Source organism: Acipenser ruthenus, chromosome 8 (assembly GCF_902713425.1).
Source record: "Acipenser ruthenus chromosome 8, fAciRut3.2 maternal haplotype, whole genome shotgun sequence".
Lineage (NCBI taxonomy): Eukaryota > Metazoa > Chordata > Actinopteri > Acipenseriformes > Acipenseridae > Acipenser > Acipenser ruthenus.
The window spans coordinates 4099576-4127564 of record NC_081196.1 but is presented as its reverse complement, the minus strand read 5'-3'; the positions used below and the strand labels follow the sequence as shown (position 1 = coordinate 4127564).

The 27989-nt window shown below is 38.9% G+C and overlaps 1 protein-coding gene across 1 annotated transcript; it reads left to right on the top strand.

Moving 5' to 3' along the window:
- Positions 1 to 162: 162 nt before the first annotated feature.
- On the top strand, positions 163 to 23844 carry LOC117406785 (calmodulin regulator protein PCP4-like). The gene is made up of 3 exons (XM_034922505.2): positions 163 to 304; positions 15962 to 16013; positions 23103 to 23844. Exons 1-3 carry the CDS (start codon positions 296 to 298, stop codon positions 23231 to 23233), a joined length of 192 nt encoding a protein of 63 aa, XP_034778396.1. The 5' UTR covers positions 163 to 295; the 3' UTR covers positions 23234 to 23844.
- Positions 23845 to 27989: the final 4145 nt, after the last annotated feature.

Below are 27989 nucleotides of genomic sequence, written 5' to 3'. Positions count from 1 at the left end.
CCGAGGCTAAGGTCGTTTTTTTTTCTTACTGTACCGTGCACAGCAAATTCAAAGAGGTTTACAGAGCGCATGAATACTTTAGAACGCTGGGTGGCGACTGGAGAGAGTTGGGGGATGATCACATTTGCCGACAGCATTCTCATTGGTTTGGTGGTAACGTGATGACACTGAGGAGTTACTCGTATACTTTAAAAAAAGCTCCCCCCTCAAGCAGCCAGCCACTGTGAAAAAGAAATCTGTTAATCCTGACAGCCGATAGTACTGGAACCCGTCTCAGAGGTTACACTTTAGAGCCATGAGCGAGGTAGGTGGTTGCTTTTACAATAAGAGTTAAGATCTTTTTTATGGATGGTTTATATGATGAAGCAGAGAGTGTCAGGGGTAAAAATTATGATTTATTTTAAGGGATAAGGAAGTACACTTGCAAAAAAAAAAGAACAAGCACACATTTATTTCATATTGCAGTTGTGTTTGATTGATGCCGTGACCGATTTCAACGGTTTTCGTGTGTGTTTTGTTATTTCTGAGTACGAGCTCCTAACACGATGTGTTATTAAGTTGCAGTAACTTTTTAACAGTGTTGCAGATTTGACCGTTGAGCGTTTGTGTACGGTATCTGACGCATCATCGTAACTTGAAGTTTAGCATGCATATTTCCACGGCTGACCTACCTGACACAACTCAACTCTATTGTACAGTTTATCATTTCCGCAGCATCTCTCCTACGAACCTTTAATCTCGACTGAGTGTTGTCGAAGGCACCTCTCCGTTCTGTAACAGCAATGCATGTGAGCCGACAGAGGGAGTAAATGCTGCGTTATAACAACACCCCAAACTACAGCTAACCCTACAATAACTTTTCATTGCCTGATGTACAGCACAGTAATACAGATAAAACCAATTGTGGTCACCCTGTGCACTTGCAGCTAATTATACCTCATTGAAGTTGCTGGGGAAAACAAACGAAACGAATTATAGCTAAACTAGAGCAATCAAATGCATTCGTTTTGTGATCACGAAGCATTTGTGCACAAGATGGTACAAATGAAACGACAGTATGCATATATTACCGTCTGTCATGCATGTACATTGGAAAGCATTGATACAAAGCAGGTTACAACAGGAACTCTTAGAACGAACGACACATGTATAATAATAATAATAATAATAATAATAATAATAATAATAATAATAATGTATTTTTTACTAGTTTCATTTAGTATTCATATACCGTTTTATCGTTCTGGATGAAAAATAAATGTACATGTTCATTTTAATTTAGTTGACTTTGCTATGGGTGTAATTTTATTTCTAGTGGCTTTGGATCGTGCTTCAGTCTGTGTAGAGTGTCGTTTTTATTCCTGATGATTATATTTTCTAATGATTAATTCAGGAGTGATTTATGAAAGCCTGCTGCAGAGTAGTTCACGCTGTGAGTGAAACTAGATCACACCCCTTACAGAAAACCTGGGATGACTCAGACTGAATGCACTTGAAGATTTAAATTGGTGAGCGGTCCTGGAAAAACCTAACAACCCACATTTGCTTTAGATAGCCGATATGCTTGCTTCATGTTATCAATCGAAGGGAATATTCTGAAACTGAAACCCGACACATCTTTGTGTTAATGTTTCCAGAAGATCTAGTTTGATGACACTATCAACCAATACTCAGTGAATCTGAAATTGTGGGGTGTCCAGGTCTCCTTTTGGACTGCCCACAGTTATGCCCTGCAATTGCTTCCCATATGGAAAAAGAAATTGGAGCTAAGTGAACATTAAGCATCAAATATACTTCTGATGCAGGACTTACTCTGTCTTAATGATTTCCACCAGCAATTAAAATGATCTAAATACTGCTGCTCTTCAATATTTATCCAGTTGAGGTTCACCCCCAAGGTGATTAATAGACCCATTTATTAACATGACTGCATACAATAACAATGACAGACATCTCATAATGGGCCTTATTGTAATAAAGAGCAGGTAATAGTCATTTGCCATCCAGGGCTTACTGTATAGCACGCAGAACACTGTTAGATGGATTTACTTAAACAGAAACATGGCCAAGGATTTAGCAAATATCATGCTCTACAACCAGACATCATATGCCAATCTCTGTCAACAAGGAGACTGTACATTTCAGAATATCTTCCTTTCAGTGAGCAGTGGCAGTAGGGTTAAACTGGCTTAACTCCAAATACAGATTTTATAGAGGCTCTAAATAAAATGCAAACTTGCAACAACAACAAAAAAGAAAATAATAATAATAACCCTACACGATTGGCCATGCACTTTTAAACAGAACATCCTATTAAAATGAACTTGTGGTCTCTGTCCTTGTTTGCAAGATAAGGTTTCTTCCAGACAGCTTTTAGTCTTTCTTTACAGTCTTGCCTGCCGTGTTGCATTTATATCAGATCTGCAATGAAACGGATTAATAAGTGTCCACTATTCAAATCTCTGTAACTCGTGAGCTGTTTTTGATTAATTAAATACAGGCTGGTGTTCATGAAACTGATCTAAACTGTCTTTGCTTTCTTTAACAACAGGCATGCATACAAAACTCAATCTATCAAAACAGATTCTAAAAACAGTCTTTAAATAGCTTGTGAAGCTTTGTGAATAGGTCCCAGGCAAAACAAAGCTTTGTTTCATCTGATCAGTTCATAGTAGGGTTGGCAGTGCTGCAGGTTTGCTGGCTCCAGCTCCACAGTGGCTCCAGTGGTTCAGCTCCAGCTCCAGGCTGGCTCCAGAGCTGACAGAGACCCCCAGCTCCAGCTCCAGAGCTGACAGAGACCTCTTGCTCCACCTCCAGGCTGGCTCCAGCAGCCTCTGCTCCAGCTCCAGAGCCGCTCCTTTTAATTATAAACAACTTTTAGGTTTCAAGCTTTTGTTCTAACTTGGCATCTCAAATTGTTAAGAGCTGAATATAATATAAAAGCCTTGCTTTGCATGCTTATAGAGCTTGATTAGCTGGTAGATGCTCTTACTGCCACATGGATGTGCTGTCTGGGCTGGAACTGGATCCCTTTCAGGAGGTTCACATGCAACAAACAAACCTTTTATAAAAGCTTCTTTTTGCTGACTGTTGAAGGGATGGCTTTTAAACCGTGGATCCAGGAATGTTGACATCTGAAAATGAAGTTCGTTCTCGTAGCTTGATAACCTTGTTGAGATCTGACTCAAAAGGTAGTCATTCATCTTCGATCCAGGTTCAGACTTCACTTCAGTCTTGCCAAGTGCTCTGCGAATTCCAGCCACTGTGGGCACAATGAGAGATGCTGTAGGATATTTTGCCCCAGAAAGAGGTGGTTGCTTCCTGAAATGGCTTCAGCATCTCACTTCTTTCAGAAGCATCTTCTCCTCAGCAGCAATGTTTAGTGCTGGTCTCTTCAATTTCAAGGCTGCAATGGCTAACTGTTCCGCTTGTTGGATCACCTTTTCAATCACTGGCAAGCTTGAGCTCCATCATGTAATGCAGTCTCTCTGAATGCACTGGTTCAGATCCAGGTTCAGCCAGGCACACTTTTGAATAGGCATTCCCAGTACTAGGTCAGCTTTTAAATAGGGTGGATATGGATCGACATCTCACTCGCTGCAGATATTTCCTCTAGTAACACTTGCTTTCCTTGCCTGGGAAAGATCATCTCCTGCAGACAGAGGTGTAATGTATGAGCTAAACAAGGTGCCGTTTCAATTTAAGAAGCTGGCAGCACCTACAGCATTGGCACCACTGTCACTAACAGCACACATTACAAAATCAAATTCCACTTCTGGTCAACAGAGTGACACATTACTGCTAGAAATTGCTTCTGATTTTTGGTACAGGTCCACAGACCAAATGCAGTGGCAATGTGTGATCCAGACATTAGTTCTTGCTTTAAAGTAGCTACTGGACAAATCAGATTCAGGATCTTTCTGAAAGGATTAAAGGTTATGTCAAAAATGTTTTATGCAGTATTACTGCTAGAGAACCAGTACCTTTACTATTACAAATAATCATGAAATTGATGCTTAGAATTGTTTTATTTTATAACTTTGGTTACAGATATTAGTTATTGCTCAAAATCTTTGTACATTTTAGAAAATGAAACTACAGTACATGTGATTTTAAATAAAATGTTATGATGAACAAATTATTCAATACCTTAATAGTCTAATTACTTTTTTGCAATGCCAAGTTGTCAAACCTAATTGCCTTTATTATATTTTAAAGTAACCTAAAAACTAATTTTTAAACTGATATTTTAAAAGGTTCTTATGTATATGTAAAGTAAAAATAGACAATTGAAAATAAGTGTAGCTGTTAAAAAAGAGCCAGGAAATATTATTTCTGAACAACTAGTTCATAATAGGTGGGAAAATATAGTATATTCAGTAATCTTTTGAAATCAATTGTGTTCTAATAATACTGATTAATTATAGAAACAATATTTGAGTATTTTAATTTTAATACGGTGTGTTATGTATACTTGCTACTATTTGATTTTTATTTTCTTTCCAAATCGACGATTAATATCGACGTTTATTTTTGAAAGAATTTACCGTTCTTTTCGATCTTTATTTTTCAATTCAAGCAGAGCATGGCTGAAATCGACCTTTATGCTTAAAAAACAAACCCAGACTTTTTATACCATTGAAAAGCGTCTCATTTAGAGAAACCCCTTTATCATATTCGACATGCAACAAAACCATGGTTACGAACATTCCAATTAAAATAACGTTTGGTCACAGTGAAGCTAGTATACCTTGTATAGATATAGATCCTACACAAATTAAAACAATGTCTCAAATAAACTGTAGAAAACGCAGCATATAAAGTGTATTACGCAGACTTTTATAGCATACATTTACAAGTAAAAACAATATGCACAGACAGAACAAAACATGAGAGTTGAACAGAACTGTAACTTGCACTTATTCCGAGCTCCGCCCCTCTCCTAAGCACAGCTGGACTCACTGGAGGCAAGGCAGACTGGCCCGCTTCGTCCTGCAGCGGAGACTTCAGCCGTCGATCAGGGTATTGTGCACAATACTCATTAAGTGTTTTCTTCTTGCGCCCCATTTTCAAATCAAACTAGTAACTGTCACAGTATATCTGTAATAGCAAAAGCTTACCAACCTGCTCATTTCAAAGTAGGCGCTTTGAATGACAGGCGCTGTAGCTGGCAAATGAAAGTGCACAGTCGGTGCATGTCTTGATGATTGACAGTCATTTAAACGAATGAGAGCATTCTAGCGCTGCTTCAGCCAACGAGATCTGTCAGGACAGGATGAAATGACTGATGTTAAAACTACACTAGCCTATTAAGGAATCACTGATTTGACTGACAGCGACCCCCAGCCATTCAGAGCGAAACGGAGACGGGACAGATTGATTTCTTAAATTATTATTTTTGGTAAGAAAAAAATAGAGAGTGGTTTTACTGACGTTTATCCTATATAAATTTATTTCAGTCAAACTCCCTAGTTCATAGGGACACATGGTTTGATATTGTCTCCGTTTTATATCATGTAACTGACTAGTTTCGGCATTTTCGTTTGTTATTTAACACTTTAAAGATATATTACTATATTGCAGCAGCACACCCAATGAAAATGGTTCAAATGCTGTGCCACAACCTCTGTAGTAGACCTGGATCTATACTGTATGAATTGCTAGAAAGGTCCTCTTACAAATGTTTCCCATAGGAAAAAACATAGCCAAGTGTAATAAAGCATAGTGAAAGCATGGTAAAGCAGTCAGGTGGTGAAGAGACTTCTATATTCTGTATAGGTTATTACACAGAGAACACAGTTATACAAACATACACCGACATTCTAGTACGGGCTTCAGAGGCCTGTTTGACGCTGCTGTAAGAAACTGCTGGCATGGTGTGCCATCATTCTTAATGTAATATGAAGTGGTAGTGACTGGCGATTAAACCTGGGTTTAACTAGTTAACTGAGCCAGATAGACACTTAGTTACTACTCAACTTGGTCAGCCAATCACCCATAAATAGAATATTCATTTATATGCAGCTCTTACAGCGGGCTACCCCTTCCTGACCATACCAATAGCACCAGATACAGTGTTTAATTAGCCCTGACATATACCAATAGCACCAGATACAGTGTTTAATTAGCCCTGACATATACCAATAGCACCAGATACAGTGTTTAATTAGCCCTGACATAAACCAATAGCACCAGATACAGTGTTTAATTCATACACTGAAGAAGGCATTAGCCGGAATGTTCGACTTGACTTCAGCTGTTATTTTGTGACCACCTAACTTCATTTACCTCCTGGGGTATTTAAGAAGGGTTCACTTAAGTTCCAGGTTCAGAAGCCACGGTCTGAATGGTTACCTGAGGGAAACTCAACACTGCGTGTGTTCTCCTAAGCAACAGGCTCGCTTTTGATTCTGGTCCAGATACGATCTTGCTGCTGTACAGTATGCGTGTCCCTCCTGCACAGGCACCTGATACTGAATGAAGGAAGCAGTCTGTTCATTGATGAGTGCATGTTAATTAAGACCTAATATCTGCTGTCACTTGCAGTATTTTCACTTCACCAGTGCTGCGCACAGCAGGGTTTTGTTGCACTCGTTAACCTTGGGACTGCGTCAGGGAGACTAGCACTCCAGGGCTGGTAAGGGTACAGGGGGGAGGGATTGAGGGTCATCTGTATGTCAGGGAAAGCCTCTTCCTTATTCAGTGCAGCGCCTCCTCCAAGCGAAAGCAAAGTCATTACATCAGTTTACGTGATGGGTTTTTGAATTGGAAAACGACCCACTAGGGAATGAACTGAGACCTCCTCCAGACTAATTTCCCCTGTAATGGAGACTGAAATCAAATTGGGATCCTCACTCATGCGCACACACACACACACACACACACACAGCAGTGCTCTAACCAGTCCCTTTGCTGCTTTCATTTTGAAATATCTGCAACTCAGATGCATTGCAATGCATGCATTTTACATTTTTTTAAAGCAACAAAACTGTGTCCAGATTCAAATCCTGCTTTTCCAGTGAATAAAAACACATTTGGAAATGTTTTCACCTCTTCGTTTTAAGCAGCTTGTTTAAGCAATGCGCTGATGAGCTTTTCAAGTCAACAGGAATCAATAGTTCCTTTGTGCATCAGCGGTGATCCATCTTGATATCTTTCCCCAGTTGTTGTAAATTTGCATAACCACTCCCATTTCTGTGCCTGCATGTTAAAAGCATGTTTCATGCCTGTCACTGTAGCTGCAGCATAGAGGCTCTGACAAAGTGTCAGTAGGGTTTAAGACCTCTATTAGTGCTCACGATGACACTGATTCGATATGATGAGTCTGCTTTGGCGTTTTAAATTGTTCTGAGGATCTGTTCATCCATGATTTCCTGCTGTAATTTGTTCAGATAAGATGTGGGGGTGCGACAGCAATGTCTCTACCCCGGAATGGAGCCCTCGCATAAGTACCTGCCAACCAAGCTCCTACTATCAGGCCTCTATATCTTGTTACAGGGAATAGTTACTTTTATTTGTTCTACAGCCCTCTTAAGCAAAAGTGTGTATTAATAACCCCTGTATTAAGTATTAAGTAAAGGTAATTGATTCTTAATTTTAGAGAAAAAAAATGCAGTTATTTATCTGAAACAGTTGTGAAAACGATTGTTTTTAATTCCAAGTATATATATATTTTCAGTGTTTTTTTCTTTTTTCTTGGTATTTTTCCTTATTTTTTATTTATACTATATTGCATTTGCATTCCCTGCACGGCTATAGCTTGTGCAGCTGTGATGACCATCAAAGACTCAATCAGAATGCATGTTTGCCTCTTATTCAGTCTTGTCTCTAAGTCATATTGCATGCAGAAGCCGACCCCTCATAGAGACTGACACTCCTCGTGCCATTATGCCGTTTAACACATCAGCTTGATTTTCTGCTTTCAACGCATCTGTTTTCTAATGAATCCTACCCTGTGTCGGGGTTAATTTGCCGTGGGGACATCTAAGCGTGCAGATTGTATTATTAGTTTCATATTGACTATCGGTCAAAGGCTTCGTTGATATGCTCGCCGTTGCAAGCGTTGCTAGAAAAGTGTCTCTTGTAGTGATGCATGTGGAGACTGGAAAGGGAATCAAACAACATGGCATCAATATAGCCAGAAAGGTCAGAAATATATTGCTGAGGCTCGAATTAAGGCTAGGGATGTGGAGCCTCTTTGATCAATCATAAGCTTCAAAGGAAAGCGGGTCTTTGAATGGAATAGGTAAGTGTCCTGCTAAGTGAACAGGACTAACAAGCATTCCCATTACAGAATTGTGTTGAAAGCTTTGAAAAATGAAAAGGCTGGTTATTTTATTTTATTTTTTTTGCTTGGGGTTTAAAATAGTTTTGGCAACGGGGCTGGAATTCAGAATCCAAGTGCTTTTTGTTTCGTTTCTCAGATACGCATCCAGCTAATAGGAGTATTTTGTTTGCAGTTTTCCTTTTTTTTCTGGCACTGAGACAGGAGCTCATCTTTCATCTTGCTTTGGAACTATAACGTCAAGTTCAGCTGTGTTTAGTTTAGAGCAAATTCATCAGCGATATTGTTTGGGATTGATAGTGCTTCATTAAGTGGTATATATATAGTATATTTAAACTTGTATTTAATACAACTTAAACTCAACAAAATAAATACCCACTCCACTGCATTATATTGTATGATTTGTTTCATAGTTATATTATATTATGTATAATATTTCCTTTTTGCTGCAAGCACGAACATGGCCATTTTGTTTTATGAATAAGACTGGCTTTGTTTTTATGTTTTTTGAATTTTTCCGTTCTCCAGCTTTTTTAAATTTGACATCCATGGGATCATTTGAGTTGATGGAATTGAATGCCCCTTTGCTTGTGTTAGTTGGTTCTCTCGCCACTAATTAATACAATCCATGTGGGGTCATACATTACGACATAAAACTGCACAGTGCATTTCAGTCAATAGGTGGCACTGTGCATATACTCTATTCTGTCAGGTGCAAGGCATGTATTGATCCTGATATGACGAGGATATCAGTGGTGCACAGAAACCAGAACACTCAATACCAATGTGCTGGTTTAGTCTTTGTGACTGAAAATGACATCCAACAAGGAGGGGTGTGCCTTTTATATATCCGGATATTTGAGGTGCCATGTGCCAAACAAAGAAATCAGTCGTGTGAGGGGCAGAGCAAAAGTGTGTGTTACATATTGCTAACCTCGGTATGAAGTGAGTGTTTATTTCTCACTTACGCTGAAAATTATTTCCCCCCAGTGTTTACCAATTAAGCGGCTAATTTAGAATGCTCATTATAAAAGGCCCATTATAAAAACCACGAGAAAGTAATTTGTGTTGTATTGACTGTTGTATTAATCATGGTTACCAATTTGAAAACAAAATCCTGTTACGGTAATGGAAGAGCGAGGAAAGGTACCATTTTGTTCGAGTTTTTGTACAATTTACGGGTACGTATGTATAAATCATCTGCAGCATCACACAGTCAGGTTTCAACTAAGACACTGGACCGTTGTTGTACATGATTATTTTAAAAGGCACACTATACAGAAAGCTACAAGGAATCTGCTATTGTCCCTTCCTCAGCTATTGTGAACTAGTTAGCTCTTGTGTTGATCGCTTGCATTGGAAGGAAATTCCAATCCCAATTTTTGGGGGATCCAGTGAATTTTCCTATTTCAATTCCAGGGAATGTTTAAGGATGTTGGAATAAGTGTGGAGGGGGTACAGCAATGCGTGAGATCAGGAGTTCATGTGCTTGTATCTGCATTTCCACTATTATAAGGTAACCTATTCTGTCCCAAGCCTTCTCGGACACTGTGTAGGCGGTGGAGTGAATAAGAGGAATAAATAATACTGAATAAATAGAACACAGAACTGTTTCGATTGATTGGATGAAAAACAACATAAAAAGGGTAAGGGGTCCTTTAAAAAAAGAAACATTGAACATGCCGACTAAAGCACCTGGACAGTATTTATTATTTACAGCTTGGTGGGATCTTAGCAACATCTGAGCATCACAGGTGCAGTGCGCTGCTCTTTGACTGTGTTCTTTTGGTGCTGTTTCCTGCAACACCAGCTTCAGACTTCAGTGATGCTGGGGTTCCAGCTGCGATGCACTCGTCTCCTGGAATTCTATACCGCTGTAATTGCGAAAGATCAATTTGCGGTCAATGTTAAATAGTGACTTGAAGACATTCCCTTTTGTTCTTGGTTACTGTGCTTGTAGTGAGCCTGACTGTGTTTGTTGTATGCACTGCATCTATTGATCTGATGCATGTAACCAATCCGTTTTGAGACCATGTACGGTCCATGTTTCAATTAGCTTCTTTACGACTCTCTTGTATAACCATACAACCATTTCCTGTATATTAGAGGAGCTTGAAGGATATAAAGTGTTGGAGAACTGATGTTTGCATGTATCACCAAGTGCTGAACCCTGAAGCCAGACCTAATGAAATAAATATCTACAGTGCAATCCAACCAATTTCAAGGCTCATTGAGCTCTGTAGCATAACAAATGAAGGTTTTTAAAAAATAAATTAAAACACTTAAAGCTGAACTGTAAACAAGATATCATTAAAAAAAAACAACACACATCCAGATGGGATTGGCTGTTGGAGACTCTCTCTCCGTGCTTGTTGACATGTCTATGTATGGTGGGAATTAGCATTGAAATCTGTAACAATCATCCCTGTATTCATGTGAGGATGTCCAGAGACTAAAAGCAATAACAAAGTGATTCCTGCTAAGTTGGGCGAGTGCTGAAATACTGCAATATTAAAAATGAAAGCGATGCAGGGTCTCCATTTGTTCAGTCAAGTGCACAGACAGCGACGATGCACATAGCTGACAGTTTTATTTTCAGGTGATGGTTTAGTGTCAAAAAATCCAGTTTAACCTTTAAGACTGCCCTGAATTTATTCAAAACGAGTTCCTTTAATTCTCCGTCTTTCCTTGAGGGAGAAATACCCCGGGCACAGTTGTACAATATTTTGCAAGGACATTTTTAGTGCTGGCATTCAATGAATATTTTTATGTTATTCATTGTCCCTGACAAAAGGGCTTGGGGAAGGATTCACAAAGCGTTATGCTGGTAATTGCATTCCAGTGTGATGTATTAACTGGCATGTCCATGCCTTATGAAAACAGACTTTAAACCCAATATTATAGATCATGTTGACCTGGAAGATAATTAAGAGTGAAGCCATCTTCCTTGGTGAAGGGCCTGCTGTCTAAGATCTTGAAACATCTAAAAGAGCAATCATGATTTAAATCAACAAGAACAGCAACACAAATGAATGAAAACAGTTTTGACTTCTGTATGTACTGTAAACATGTGATTATCTGAAACACCATGCTCTTCTCCTGCATCAAACAGCCCTCTCAGGTACTGTGTTTACAGTGCTGTAACTGCATTACTTTCTGCTGGTTTCTGGATCATATGGCCACAGTTTTAGACTATTTTTATATAAAAAGTTGCTTAATACAGCCATACTGAAATCCCTACAAAAATGACGCTTAAACTAACACCTTTAACAGTGCAAGTATAAACATATTTAGTGTATTTCTTTCAGTAACAACATTATACAACTTCAAAGAGTAATTTTTTTATATAAATGTATATACCTAGTCCTCTATATTGTGTATCATATATAAAGTATCTTTCTTTTTTACTCCATTAGGCCGTTCAAGTAAACAGGATTTTAAATGCCATATCGTAGTCCTGCTTGATTAATTTGAAATCGGGTGGAGAGGACACATCGTTAATGACATTTAAATTAAGTGTGCTTGCTTTCACTTTACCTGAAATTATGAAAATCTGTCAAGGTTTTCATTAAGTTTCATATATCCCAACACTGCAATTCTGCTGAAGCATGAATTCCCCACCTCCCTGGTCTTGAACAGCATCTACAGATGTGGGATGTAAGAGCACTCACTGTGTTAATGGGGTTTGATCTGCTGGTATATGATAGGAGACCTTGTGGAGACCCTGAAGAGTGTGATGGAATCACAGTGAGTCCATATCAGAGGCTGATCCCAATGCGAGTAATGAGGTGAATGTATAGTGTGCACATAATGAGCTGGGGCATGATTACAATCAGCAATTAGTTACTTGAAGTGCCTAATGATATGCAACTTGATCACAAGCAGTACACGGCGTACTGTAACCCAGTCTGATCCAGCACTTAGTATGGGTACAGCGTACCATTTCACTCTCGGTTTACATACGCCTTGAACCCACAAGGTGAATGATTGGGAATATCATGATTAAGATAACAGTGCAAAGTGAGGTGAGGCGTTTGAGAAAATGTGTGATTATCTTTGATGATATTATGCACTGTACCTAATAAGGTGAAATGTGGTTACACAACATCTGTAATGGACTTTGACATGATTGTGCATTGAACATTCTTTGGGGTGACGTGACTACCCACTTTGCTACAACATTATGAATGTCTTTTTTATATATAAGGTGGTTCTGATGGCTTTGGATGACCTCCAGATGACATTTTTAATGCAGCAGGGACGACGAACCACATGTTTATTGTGCTATTAAATGGGCTGAGACAGATGCGCACTGTGATGTGCAGTATACTTTATATAACCAAATACTGACCTGCCGTCACATTTGCAAAACAAACTCAGAAATTTGAAGACAGCTGCAGGTAGAAACAAACATGAAATTCAAACCTGCTGGGTTTAAAATGGAGGTTGTGACTACCAGATACGGAAGGATCCAATTTTTCAAATGTAGAAAATTCAGCATCAAAGAACCTTTAATTTATTTAAAATGTATCCCAATTCATGCAAAAGGACACATTTTAATTGTGGATATCCATTAACAGCAACATAAGTGGCTCCTTTAGACTTGCTTTAACATTGACTTTGCTTTGCTGCAAGGGAGGAGGCTGTAAGTATGTGTGTGCGTGTGTGTGTGTGTGACTGCTTGTGTGTAAACAGCAAAGACCGTCTAATGAAACAGTGGTGAACGTCACTTTCTTCCTTGTCAATGGATTGTAATTAGGCTCAGCCCAAGCCTGCTGGGATTCTGTCACTATCCGTCCTGTGATAAAATCCCTCTTGGATCTGTTGAGAGCATCACTGGCTATAGCCGTGCAGTTGCATTGCTGCCAGATGTAGGCTGCAACCAGACCCCAAAAGCCACTGTCCTTAACCAACATTGCATTTCTTAACCACTGGCCGTAACAGTAATTTAAACCCTTTGGGTATGTGTTCTTCCTTTCAGAACAGAGAAACGCCAGTATTTTATTATGTGCAATCTTAAACCATCAAACCACCTGCACACTCTTAAACCTGAGCTGTACTACAGCTATGGCCAAAGGTTTTGCATCACCCTATAGAACTCATTTTGCTTTATTATGTCTCATTGCTAAAATTCTAGGTGATGCAAAACTTTTGTCCATAGCTGTACATTTCTTACTGCCTCAGACACAACAGTTTGTACCCAGTTACTATAAAACGATATATGAAAAATAAATCTAATATTAATTTGATTATATCGTGTGGAGTGTACACACTTATTTAACTTAGGTTCCCTGGCTGCATTGTGTCTTTCGTCTAACAGGTCGATTCTGTCATCAGATTGCATTACCTGGTGTCAAGCAGCGCTGGTCTCGCTGTAGATACCTGTCCATGTGGAACTGGCACAGGAAGCTGGAGTTCATTTAATGGTTCTCTTGTGAGAGGCTTTTAGTCCCTTGGGTTGCATTGCAGAACATTTTCTTGTAAAAACCCTTTCTTACAGTTTGATGGGTCCTTCTGTCCAACGCGCTTCAAAAGGATCTTTGCAATAATGTCATACTTCAGTACATTTGCAGTCCATAGTGAAATTGGTCAATACAGAATTATTGGAAAGTCATAGGACCATAGAGATCAATGAGATATCCAGGCTTTTTTTTCAGGTAAACATGAATAGAATTCACATGACTGATAATTAGACAAAATTTACAGTTAATAAAGTGCTACTCAGTTTGGCACCAAAACTAGACTATGGGCGAGGAAAGGAAAGGAACACATCCAATAAACTAGAAATAAACTACTCTGGCATTTAATCTAGGGCTTAATCCGAGTACTCTTTGGTTATTTCTTAATCGTTTTTTATGTAATTGGGGTTTGGTCCTTTCAGAAAGAAACTGTGCTAATGATGATTGGAAGTTCAATTTTGGTGATTTATATAACCCTAATACTAACCCTACCATCACTACTAACCCTCACTCTAATTCTAACCCCAGCCCCAACCCCAACCCCAGCCCCAGCCCCAGCCCCAGCGCCAACCCTAACTCTAACTCTAACTCTAATCCTAACTCGAACCCTAACGACTAACACAATGAGTTTTCCTGTACAGAGGTTTCATATTCTGAACTAGCATTGACAATTTCCTCTATGTTGATAACAACGTAATCCCTTTCAGTAAACACCATTAAATGCAGGCTGGGTATGCGCTGATAGATTTCTGCTGTTCAAAATGTCTCTTGAACACTTGTTCTCTCAGTCTGTGTCTATTGCTTTTTATTGACTTGTATGTTACTGTTTGTGTGACCCAGTATTAGCTATTTCACAATTTTGTGTTTTGTACTTAATAATTCATACAAAGATATCTGTGTAATGGTAGCCTTGGGGGTGGCACCTAGCTCTACCCTGGACTTGGTAGCTGTTTACTTACTGGAAATGTGAGATTAGTGACCCAGATTGAATGGAACTAGCCTGTCCCCTGTTATCTGACACTCCATTTGTACTCCCCATACAACTCCCAACCTGTTTCTTTAAATAAAACCTACATTGATCCCCCTGGTCCCCATTAAAACAGTCTGCGTCAATGGGTATCCTTGGTAATGTACAAACAACTGTCTATATACAGCTATGGCCAAAAGTTTTGCATCACCTAGAATTTTAGGATTGTGACACAATTTTTTTTAAAAATGGTTACAGATGATTTAATTCACAGCAGGTTTCCTTCATTCTCTCTCTTCTCTTGATTCTGTGATCTTGGTGAAATGGGGAATGTGGCTTTTCTATCTGCTTAAACCCAGTAATACCCAGATTTACTATGAGAGAATAAATACAGTACTGGGAAATGTCTGTTAAAAGAATCAGTAGAAGATGTTTGATCATACTACTGATTTATCAAAAATAGAAAAAAACACAGCATTTCAGGTATTACGATAAGAACCACAAAGAAACAGTTCAAATTGGGGTTATGTATTCACAATTGTGGTGCCAATGACTAGTTGTTAGGCAGATTCCCGAGCCGGTGTGTAAGCACAGTATGCTGCTGATGAGTCTGTTTGAATCATATAAACTGCATTGAATCTTAATACCGCCACCCTAGAACTCACAAGCCTGCTCTATCATTGCCCTGTTTTCACTTTTATATTGTTTTTAGTTGTGTCAATAAGGGAAAGAGGTCAATAAATGACTACAGTATTTATGTACATAAGATTCAAGTACATGTGCGCATCATTCATGTGTACTGCCTATGGAAAAGCCTTTGAATAAATATTCATTTGGAAACAAATGATCTACACTGTACACGCCCTACTGTATAAACACTAAGGCTAGCATCTGTATTATGTGACAGGCCCATTCATGACAACAGTTTAACATTTAGGCATATATTTGCATAACGTTTAAACATTTAAACTCATAGTCGCTGTTTGTAATATCAGAAATTATACAGGTTTCCTGTAACTGACAGCTAAGCCACGGCTGTGTAAATGTAGTCTTTCTCTCAGAATTACAGTCGTTTCTTTGGTATCTGTCGTAGGGATAAGGTCAATGATTTTACTGAATGCCTTGACAGTTAGAAAACATTTTGTATGTTTAGGCATTTTATTTATAACTTTTTTCTTTATGCATGTTAGCATCAAATGTAACAATGTATGGTCATTCATTTGTTTTTGTTTTTGTTTTGTTTTTTTCCAGAGAAAAGGAACCGGAGCTACTGGCGGTAACAACAAAACATCCGCAGGACAAGGTAAAAACCTGATTTCATTTCAGGGCTTAATGTGAGCTTAAAGTGGTTGTAGCTAACCAAAATAACATGATAAATCTTACCTGGACTTCCATTCGCTAGATAGGCCACACATGTTTCTAGAAAACATGTTCATTTAACTACATTTTAGTGTTTGGAGCATCTTTCTTTTGTGGTATGTTTTGTAATTCATTTTCTGTTAAGTCACAGAATCGGTGTTCAGCCATTTTCTCTTGTTGTGAGCAGTGGACATGAAAAATGTTCCTTTGAAAAAGGGTGGAACTCACAGTGATGTGAACCAATCACATGACAGATGGAGACTATTGCCCGGTGGTGCAAGGCTGTCAGGGCAATAGTTCAATCTATTTTTGCTCCTATGATGAGGTTTTAACCAATCACGGGCCAGAATTCCCAACTGCTGATTCATATAGTACTATACTAGGTAAAAGAAGCATTACCTGGAGAGTGAAATTGTCCCAGCCCTTCACCACCTTCTTTCTTGGCATTACCCAAAGAGCTGCTTTGCCCTAATGATTGGCATGCTTTGCAGCCAGTAACACGCTTTGAACCCAATGTGAAATGTGCTGATAATGTGATTGTTAATGAAGTGAGTAGCAATCATGTGGTTATGTTATTAGATAGTGTCGATAGGTTATAATGTACATTTTTCTGAGCACGTTTCCACAATATCATAATCGACAGAGTCATTGATTAATGACCCAAGGCATTTAAACAAAAACATATCCGTTGCAATTCTTTTTTTTTTTAAACTGGTTTGATAGATTTATACATTAAAGAACAGCCATGCAAGCAAATATTCCACACAGCTGGAGCAAGAATGCAAGCATCTCAATTGCAGGGTTAAATGCACACAGCCCACGCATGCATCTTCTGTTAACCATTACAGGTTTAATGTCTCACTCTTCAAAAACCTCCATGTGAAGACAAACACTGGCTCAACTACAATACCTTTAGATAGATTATGTTGTATTTGTGTGGTTGGGGGAGGTTGGCCCCACAGCTACCAATGCTAGCTGCTCAAGGACAATTCTCTTCAGCAGCAGGATGTTCCATTTATTCCGGAACCATTCCCAGCTGTTACATAATGGCACATTATAAAATATATATTTATGAAATGCTCTTTGTAAGTAATGTTCCAGGTCGAAAGAAGCGCTGTAAATAATCAAACACAGAAAGATGACATGTTGAAAATGTAAAACTTTCATTAAAGAAACCCCAGAAGAGAGCTTGTTTCTCTCATCTTGAACCACATCTGAACCCGCCTGATTTTATCATTTACATTCTGTGATGGGTCCCAGAGGTAGTTCCGGTATAGGACCAGTGTACAGTGTTTGGATTAAAGATAAATATGCAGTATATTCAAGCTACGGCTGGAGGTATTAATAGTGCCTGAGCTGGAATCTACAGTGCGGTGCCTCAACACATACTTAATGCTTTCCTGCTTCGACATCCAAACAGTGTAGTGGTAGGAAGTCATCTAAATCATGCTAATCGCCAGTGGGATACACAATGCACTCTCCCCACACCCAGGGGCTGCTGATGCAGGACATGCTCTTTGACCTGTGCTTGCATGCGTACAAGAACGGACTTGATTACAAGGGTGGCCATGCTTCACTTATGGACGGGAGGTGGATACCAACACTGTCCTCTGTATAATTTGAAATGATCTGCCGTTTGACTTTGAAAGCTTTCAGGATTCTCATACATTACATGAAATATTTAGCAGGCTTGTACTGTTAGCGGATCAGAGTACAGTTAATGAGCTGACCGCTTCATAGTCTGCTTATTTACCAGTTAATTACATTATTTAGTTCACAAAAGCCAAATGCAGTTGATCATTTGTTGACAAGGCTGCATTACGGCCCATTTCTCTTCTGGTTTTTCTTCATCCTGCACCCATTTAGCAGATAGTTGTTTTATAATTCGTGTAAATACTTTTACCAACAAGCTGCCTTACATGTCATTACTGTTGGCTGTCCATCTGGAGTTCTTTCAGGCACCCAACTTGAATTATTCTTATTATACCGTTCAAATTGTTTTATTCCTGGACAGCATCACTCTCTATATTCTTCAGCTGTCGTCGATTCGGGTACTCCTCTTACATTAAGCGATGGGAATGAGACTTCCATTACACAGCAGCTGCCACCAGGCACGGTTTACTGGGAGCGTATGTAGGAAAACCGCAGAGAGAACAAGCTAATTAAAACTAAAATCAAAGTCAAATCTGAAACGGCTTCAACTGATGTGCGATGGGAGTCCTATTTCCAGCCCTTGTTACTTTACCTTTTAGTGATGTTCCACCTTCAGAACATTTGAGCTGCGTAGAGATGAACTTGGCAGCATTTTCCATTATTACATAAAGCAAGACTCTTTCTATTCCCCGGCAACCAGAAACCCACTGGAATACCCTCTTCACCTCCCCATCACAACCTCACAACCTCTAAACAGCCACCAGCCTCATTCATCTTGTGCTGTCTATACCCAACCCAGTTTCATCCTGAAAAACATAAAGGATAAAACACTCAAAAGAGAACCCCCCCCCCACTCTCTCTGTTCCTCTCTTTCAATCTGCTTTGCACGCCTTTTCTGTCTGACCTTGGTCATTATTCTCGACTGCTTCAAATGCAGTGGGGAAATTGTCTTCCCAGCATTGTCAGTCCTCACTCATTAGACAGCCCTCGGATTGCAGAAAGGAGAATTCCCACTGAGGTCTGCTATTGACTTGTTCAGATTCTTGGCAATACCTTGCAAAATAGGACCCGTCTTTTTGTAATTAAAAAAAAAAAGTGGTCTGTGGAAGGCATGATGCCCTGTAATACCATACCCTTGTTCGAAATATATATTGCTTGCATTTGTGCTTAAAAGGAAAGAGTTATTTCTTATTATGTTTCGAGATAATTCTTCTTTTGACAAAGAGAATTTCCTTTTTCATTATTATTAATTATGAGGCCACATTTTAGGATGTGGTATGACTTTTAAATTTGCTACAGGTTGAGATTAATAACAACAACAACAACAACAACATGATTCACTCTGCCTCCCCATGAAAAAGGTACCCTGTGCATTTCATGTATACCATGTTTATGCTATGCATTTACAATGCTATACCAAGCTGTACCTTAATTGTGGCTTGCCCATGCTTTCCACATGCAGTGTAAAGGAATGTCGGTTTGAAATTAATATTTAGGACCCAGTCAGAGACACGAATCTTGAATGTCGGTGCTCCTGGGGGACCAGGGTTGGCTTCTCTGGCTAAAAAAGAATATCTGTGTTGAAGGCACCTTGTCTGAACTTGACTTGTCATACCCTAAAAATAGCCTGTTCATGGAAATAAGGTGACCCAGTTAGAATAATTTATAATTAGCAGAATTGTATCATTTCTTTACATAATACTAATAGAAAAGAGTGAGGGACAGATTTACATGAAATGTATCCCTTACCCTTAAACATGATGTTTTTTGTGTTATTATTATAATAATCTAATGGGCCACTGCACTGTTGTGGTCTGTCGCACCATCACATCAGGTACATTTTATTATACTGAGTTTATTATTATTATTTATTTCTTAGCAGACGCCCTTATCCAGGGCGACTTACAATTGTTACAAGATATCACATTATACATTATTTCACATTATACAGATATCACATTATTTTTACATACAATTACCCATTTATACAGTTGGGTTTTTACTGGAGCAATCTAGGTAAAAGTACCTTGCTCAAGGGTACAACAGCAGTGTCCCCCACTGGGGATTGAACCCACAACTCTCCAGTCAAGAGTCCAGAGCCCTAACCACTACTCCACACTGCTGTAATATTTTCCCATCATTCTCTAACTTTATTAGAAAGGAAAGATTAATAATGCACCTCAAAGCTTTTTTTTTTTTTTTTTTTTTTTTAAAAGCAATTTTCTTGTTTTGGTTAACAGTCTTTAATCATCTGGTAGGCTTGTTCTAAGATCTTTTTTTTTTTTTTTTTAATTGGAATTGCATTGGTAAAAAACTGAGCAATTCCAAAAACTGAGTGGGTCAAATTGCTACATTTTTAATTTGACAGCCTCCCAGCCCAGTTATTGGAGTGCTAAACTTCACTGAATTACAATACCAGGTAGAACAAGCATTCACAGAGGAATCCAGCATTCACAGAGGAATCCAGCATTCACAGAGGAATCCAGCATTCACAGGCTGTGCCCTTGTTAAAGCTGAACATCCAACTGTCATGTTTTGTTTGTTGTTACATTAGAACTACATTGGTGCAGAATGGGATGCATTCTCTTGGCGTTGACACACACAGCCACTCTTAGTTCAGTCAGGGAGCTCATGCAATAGATAGAAAATGTATTACAGATTAAACACGATAACACATTGATGCATATTATACGTTCTTGCATAACACATTTAAACATATAACACATCTTTGGCCTTTGGCCTCACCTCGGGGAACCCCTGCCCATAAATGTTCCCGCTGAGAAGTGGAGAGGCTGACTGTAGGAAAGCCATGGGTAGGGGGCAGGATAGCTTCCCCTTCGAAGCCAAAAAACAGGTGGAGGCCGGGGAGGAGGCGGACTCAAACACACAGCAGGGAGGTAATGGATCAGGTAATATTTAAATCCTTTTAAGTAATGACGTTGTTAGCGATAAGGTACTGCTGTTTCTATTGACAATGTCTGGTTGTTGATGCTTGATAAGCTTGATTTGACTGACTGATTAAAAGTGAGTTCCCTGCCTGAACCCCCGCTTTGCTTCATTTGCTGAAGTCTCCCACATGTCATGCTAGAGTTGTTTGTTTAAAGGTTATTTTCAGAATCGGAACCTACTTTCTGAAGTGACTTTTTATTTATTTATTTTTTTACACATTATCTCCCAAGTAGACCTTGCAGAAAAAAAGTTGGAATCCTGTTTGACTCTCTTTAATTTGCATGTGTTTGCTTGACTGAATCAATAATTTTTTTTTTTAAATTAGACAGCCCCTTAAGTTATTATTTCTCAACAGATTTCTTGAAGGAAAAGCTTCTCCTTATCTTGGCTTATACTCTTGAAACCTCTGAATATTAACAGTAGCTCGGCTTGTGCGAAACATGTTCCCTGTACGGATTTCTAAAGCTATATCTAACTTGGGAAGAAATGTCTTATCAAATAAAGCACCTTGTCAGAGGGGTTTTATATTTTTGCCAGTAGAAATGTGTTTACAAGCCTTGTAAGAGTAGATTCAGCACTATAAACTGGAACTAGCCAGTAGTGTCTTGCATTTAGATGATTTGGTAGAAGGAGCATGTGAAATCATATACCGGCTTCTTGGGAATTCATAGAAAATAAAGGATGGATTTTAGCTCAAATACACTGTCTACTGCATCCTGCCAGGGGATATCGTTTCAACAAATTTCAAGTGCTGTTTCAAAAGTCCTGTTTATGTGTATCGCTAATCATTTACCTGTTTTCTGTAATTATTAATGATTATGTTGTATATGCATTTGCAAAGCAAAATAGAAAACGAGCTACAAATGTGGGTACTCATTTATGAAAGTCATCATGATTGCCCATTACTTGATTATACATGTAGACATACAGTACTCTGCTGTAGCAGTCTTCTTCAGCACTGTCAAACCCGCAAATGCATAGCACTACACACTGGAGGAAAAGCGACAGCAAAACAGAATAGATGCTTAGGTTTTCAACGATGCATTTGCTAAACAAGTTAAATCAATAGAACTTGTAACTTCTGAGGGCTGCAATTTAAAGTAGTTCCCAACTGGAGTTGGAATGACTTAATTGAGCCATTCACTGCCATCAGAAGCAGGACTGCACTGCAAACACTCAGGGGAGCTCGCTGTAGAAAATGAAGATGGATATCACAAGGTTAATAGCTGTCTCACCATGTGTAACATGCATACCTACTCCATCCAATTCTTCAACAATGACACCTGCTGCGGTTTTACTTGTATCCAATAAAATCATAATTTAAGATCAACAGAACTCAATTATTCATTCAATAGAAATGACCGAGAGTGGCCCCATGTACGTATGTCAGTAACATGAATGCCATGTCAGCTGTAATTACAATATGAGTTCTGTCAGTATGTGGAAATATAAAATCACCATGACCTACATCCACTATACAAACAGTACTGTTTGACATATGTACATATAGGTACGTACGCAAACAGACATCTCTATATCCCAAGATTAAGGCAAGGCTGAGTAGCACTGCTGAAAGCATCGAAGATTCAGAACCGTGAAAGACTGTGTAAGATTACGGGAAGCACTTTACAAACACCATATGAATAATTATTGAGGGATTTGCCACAGACTGTATTATCATACTTAAGGATCTGAAACAGACACTGGGCTTATCAAACACATGTTTGGAAATTAGCGTTCAATTGGAGTAAGGGCATGAATGCCAGTTACAGGCTTAGTGGAACATCTCCACACTGTGAGGCATTACCCAAGACCAGGAAAGTGGCGTTTATCAAGTAAGGATGTATTTTCTCACCAGTATAACATGGTGAGGAACCGCAAGACCATTGCTCCAATTGATGTACCGTGATATTGAATACTGCAATACCGATACGCTAGTAGAGGAGCTAAAGGCATTACAATCTGCTAATCTCAATCTCCCATTTTGTGCCATTTGATAAGTCTGTATTTTAACAATTTTCCTTTACATTTTAGAATAAGCAGGTAGTTACTGTAAATGTCAAGACAGCAATATTATCACACCCTCAACCTTTTACAGTATGGGTCTTTCAAGCTGGAAATGCTGTGCACATAACAGCTTGGGTATTTTACAGTGGTTAACCTTACTGGCTTGTTTCTGCAGTTTTGTCGAAGTTGTCGGTCAGCTGTATGAGATTAATGAGTCTTGAGATGACACCTTTAAGACCTTATGGGACATTTTATAAACGCTTTACCAAGTTTCATCAAAATGTTTTATTTCCTTTCTATGTTTTTAGATGAGGGCTGAATGAAATGATAATTCCACTAAATCCATAGAAGCCTTTAAGAATAACTTGTAGTCCAGGCCTGTACTGCATCATTTGATTTGTTTTTGGTTTTGTTTACCTGGCAGATGATTCCAAGAAGGATGTCCCAGAGGATTTTGACATCGACATGGGCGCGCCAGAGACTGAGAAGGCCGCTGTCGCCATCCAATCCCAGTTCAGGAAGTTCCAGAAGAAGAAGCAGGATGACAAGTCCTAGTAGCCGCTCTCCAGCACAGCTTCCTGGAGCTGGAGAATGCCGTAGCAGCTTGGTGGTGCATGTTTAAGAAATTACACCATACGGACTTTAGGGGGATAAGAAAGCAATGCATTAACCTTTCAAGCAATGACGTGTCTGTGAAATATCTATATGTAGCCTATGATTTGATTGCTGTATCAATAAATTATAAAGTTATAAATTATCATTCGGTTTCTTATATTTATTTATTTTCAATGTATTTATTTACATGGTGATGTGTTTGTCATTCAAACAGTGCATGCAGACTTGTAAATGAAATGGGTCAAGTTCTGTAGCATGTTGAGATTTTTTCAGTCACCTCGATTGTGCTTCTGTTATGGTTGTATAAAACAGCATATCATACTTGTGTTACGTTATTTCTTCAAATCCGATATTTGGTCTTTTGTACCGAAGAGCTTCTCTTTCTTTGAGGCGTGATCGTTTCCAGAAAGACTTTGGTATAAAAGAAAACAAAAAAAAAACCAAAAAAAACTTTGGATTTAATAAAATAACTTGTGTTTGTCTTTTTTATGTTCCAGTCTTCGTAAGAGCACATAACTTTTTTGGCTTTAATAAAAATACTTTTTAATGGTCCAGTGTGCCTGTATGAAATAATGTGTCTCCTTTGCATGCTCTGAGCTGAAAGGTGCTTTGCATCATACATCCTACATTTCATTTCCGTTCACCATCGACAAACGCTTGTCACTGGCATTATATACCGTATTGCCTTTTAATACTCCAAGCAGTAATCAAAAGATACACAGAGCTATTAAGATGAGAATAATGTTTTCATTAAACAGATAAACCTGAATATCAGAGTCAGCAGATTTATAAGGAAGGAACAGAACATATTTAGCTGGGATTTCTGGCTGTAGTCTACACCAGTATCTGCTTTCCTTGCTGAGGCTCCTGACAAGAGTTCAGTTTGGCCGAGTATGGAGTAGAGAGATTTGGCACAGTGATGAGGGAGATGAAGGACACTGAAACAAATTCAATACATTGGAAACAGGAATCGCTATTTAAATTGGAGGGGGCACTGAATGAGTTCACAGTTTCCTTGCTCCAACGTCATTGGTTTGCTCACATGCAGCAGTGCAGCAGAGGCAGTACAGAATTGAATAGTGCACTTCAGTTTTTCTATTTGTCATTTTTCCTGGGTATTGCAAATCAATTCACGATTAACATGGCAGACAGCTGAACCAGAACTGGTACCGAAAACATAACCATGGTCATGAACCAATGCATGCAAAGTTTCAAGTGGTTCATAAAATGTGAGCTCTTCAGAGTAAATGTGTTTTGTTATATATAAAGATTAAACAGTTTGCATGCTGTTTTCAACATTCAATATTTTCAATCTAGAATATACAAGCAGTGACTGTACAGCTATGGCCAAACGTTTTGCATCATCACCCTCTATATAGAATGAACTCATTGTGCTTCATAAGGTCCAATGAACCCTGCTGAATAATGTTACCTTAACATATTGAATTTCATACCTACTGTTTTGTAGACTTTTGCGATAACATTTTGTAGCTTCTTTGATAATTTAGATGTGTTATGTTAAATAAAACATCTAAATTATTTTCATTATATATATATATATATATATGTGCAGGTGGCTCGGGTTAAGAAAGACCTCTTAACTCCTGAGATATGTGAGCTGTGCATTGTTTGGCAAAGTAAGAACCAAATTGAAATCAGCAGTGTTTCTTTTACATTACGAGGCTCTGTACTGTTAATCCTCTACTGGGTTTGACAAAGTCTAGACTCAATTCTAAATTGGTAGTCTGGGGGAGGGGGTGTAAATTATACATGGTTAGAAGAAATAATGACCAAGGAGAGTTTTTTCCACTCTGTTCAATGTATCTTACTGCCAAAAAAATGGGGCCAACTCCAGCAGCAGGATAAGCACACTGAAACACAGCAAGCAAAAGTCATTTCTTCTTAAATGGGTGGGAAGAATTGTGCTCTAAATACTATTAATCCTGCACTTCAAGATAATGGGTTCAATGTGATACATACAGTACACCATCCCAGGAGATGTTACCTATAGGCAGAAGCATGCTAAATGTTTATAGTGTCAAAGTGCAATGGTGCCGAAGACATAGCTTGTGATTTTTCAATACCAGGAGGTAAAGACACGCTACTAAACGATTTGAAAAGTAAGCTTACTTGCCGCGTTGTTTATAAATGGTTGTTTCCTCCACTCGAAGAATGCCCATGTTCTCTGAACTCCGTTTTGTCACATCCAGATATTCACTGAAGCATTCCTTCTTTTTTAATGTGTTTTTATTGGAGTATGAACAGCTTTGAGACACTGAACTCGGCAAACCATGCACTGTGCTTCAGTTAGTATTTACAGTGCCCATGACCAGATCCCTCGTCGTTTTACAGTATCTCTTAATGCGCCACTAACAAGAGAACTCAACGTGCCTTACATTCTGTAAAGCAAAGAAAGACAGCTTGGGCACTTTCTTAATAGTGAGCCTAAGTGGGGTTTTTTTCCTGTTCACTCTTACAGTTCTGTTACATCTCAGGTAGCAAAACAGGAATCTGAAGCAGAGATTTCCCCAGGGCAGCACAATCGTCTTATTAAATGCACACATTCAAAAACAAATCGGTTCAGCAATACCTGTTGCTAAGAAGCCTGCTGAATATGAGAAACAGTGGGAATTGAGTTTAATAGGCTAATGACTTTCAAAACCATTCAGGTGATTAAACCCATGGGGACTCGCGTACCTGTTTATTCCGGTCACTCCTCTAGACCAGTATGATGACGTTAAGGGGATAGAGCCAGAGGGACGGTGGCACAGCATCGAAAGTTTAATGAGGATCCAGGAATAAAATGAGCAGATGCACAGAATGTCCTAAATACGTACTCGCCTTCAAACCAGTCATTAACAAATAACAGCTCACAGAGAGATTTTTTTTTTCCCCCTGCACTTGACAATCTGTCCTAGAATCCAAAGTCAAACTATTCACTCGATGCGAAGTTTCCCTGGTGGGAGGATTATGGTCTGATAAAACCAGAGAAAGGTAACTGTGTCATTGTAATCAACCACAAAAGAAGGTACTGTACCTGGGAGGAGTGAGTCCCTATACCAGCCGATCCTTACAGTCACGTTTCTCCCTTTCGTCATCTCACACACACACACAGGCATCTACAATGGTACAAACTGCTTTTCATATCATAATCTAGACGGGCAGCAGTGTGGAGTAGTGGTTAGGGCTCTGAACTCTTGACCGGAGGGTCGTGGGTTCAATTCCCGGTGGGGGACACTGCTGCTGTACCCTTGAGCAAAGTACTTCACCTAGATTGCTTCACTAAAAACCCAACTGTATAAATGAGGAATTGTATGTAAAAATAATGTGATATTTTGTAACAATTGTAAGTCGCCCAAGATAAGGGCGTCTGCTAAGAAATAAATAATAATAATAATCAAGACCATTAACCACACAAACAAAACTGGTAAAAACTACAGATAAACATACAAAAGGCATGACATGTATTGCATGTTTTGGAACCAGTTTATTCACTGACTATCCCAAAATGATCCAAACAAACCTCATACCCTACATACTGTGCAGCCAATCCATATTCAATGCAACGTTTCTGAAAATCCAGCGTCTAGATACTGCCGTCCCTACTGCCTTTGTGCCTCCTTTTCATTCAGTCACAGTGAAGGTAGTTAAAGTCCTCATTTTGATGTGCAGTTTTGAGCTTGTTAATGTATCTGGGTCGAAACCCACTTTTCTCCCTGGCTCAGAAGGTGGAACAGAGAGAGGCTATTAACATTGCTACTGTACTCTGTCTTGCTCCAGGCAGGAATGTTTGAGTTATCCCAAATCTGATACTTTTGACAATTTGAACATAGAGACTGACTGGTGCCTGACAGTTCAGTTTTGTAATTGGGACCTGACAACCTTATTGCATTGATTTCCTGTCTAAACTCCTGACACCTCTGTAGTTTCAGTGCTATATTTTCTGATTCTCTGACCCCCGAGTGTAATGATCCTACAGACAGGACACACACCCATTATTTTTTTACACATTATTTTTACATATAATTACCCATTTTATACAGTTGGGTTTTTACTGGAGCAATCTAGGTAAAGTACCTTGCTCAAGGGTACAGCAGCAGTGTCCCCCACCTGGGATTGAACCCACGACCCTCTGGTCAAGAGTCCAGAGCCCTAACCGCTACTCCACACTGCTGCCCACGTACATAGTCAACGAAGCCTGTCATAGTCAGTGGAGCCTGTCATAGTTAGCTGAGTGGACGTTGGGTACAGACACAGATGTTCTAATAATAAAACATGTTTTTAAGACAGTTCCACTTTAACTTGCCGTGTTCAAGACACCTATAAGCTACCACCTGAAGACAAAATTGTACATGTAGTGATCAATATTGTTACAGCATTTATCTCTTATTTGACGGCCTGTTTTAAGCAAACTGGTTAAAAAAACGCGTTATGCAATTTTTTAATACAGTATGACCCAGGAATATTTTAAGGTCCCTGAATAATCACAAGAGACCTGTCTTTAATCCTGTATGTCTTTTACAAAAGACCGATTTGCTCTGGATAATTCAACTTCAACAAACCATAATAAATTATTGCCATCCTTACTAATGCATGCTGTCTTTCGCAGACAATATTATGGTACTATTGGTACTATTAAAAATAACACATCTTCTTTTCCTGGGAAATCTTACAGGACTATGCATAATGAGATTTC

Coding starts and splice junctions, on each gene's coding strand:
- LOC117406785 (XM_034922505.2), top strand. Junction 16,014..23,102: donor CAAAACATCCGCAGGACAAG/GTAAAAACCTGA, acceptor TTTACCTGGCAG/ATGATTCCAAGAAGGATGTC.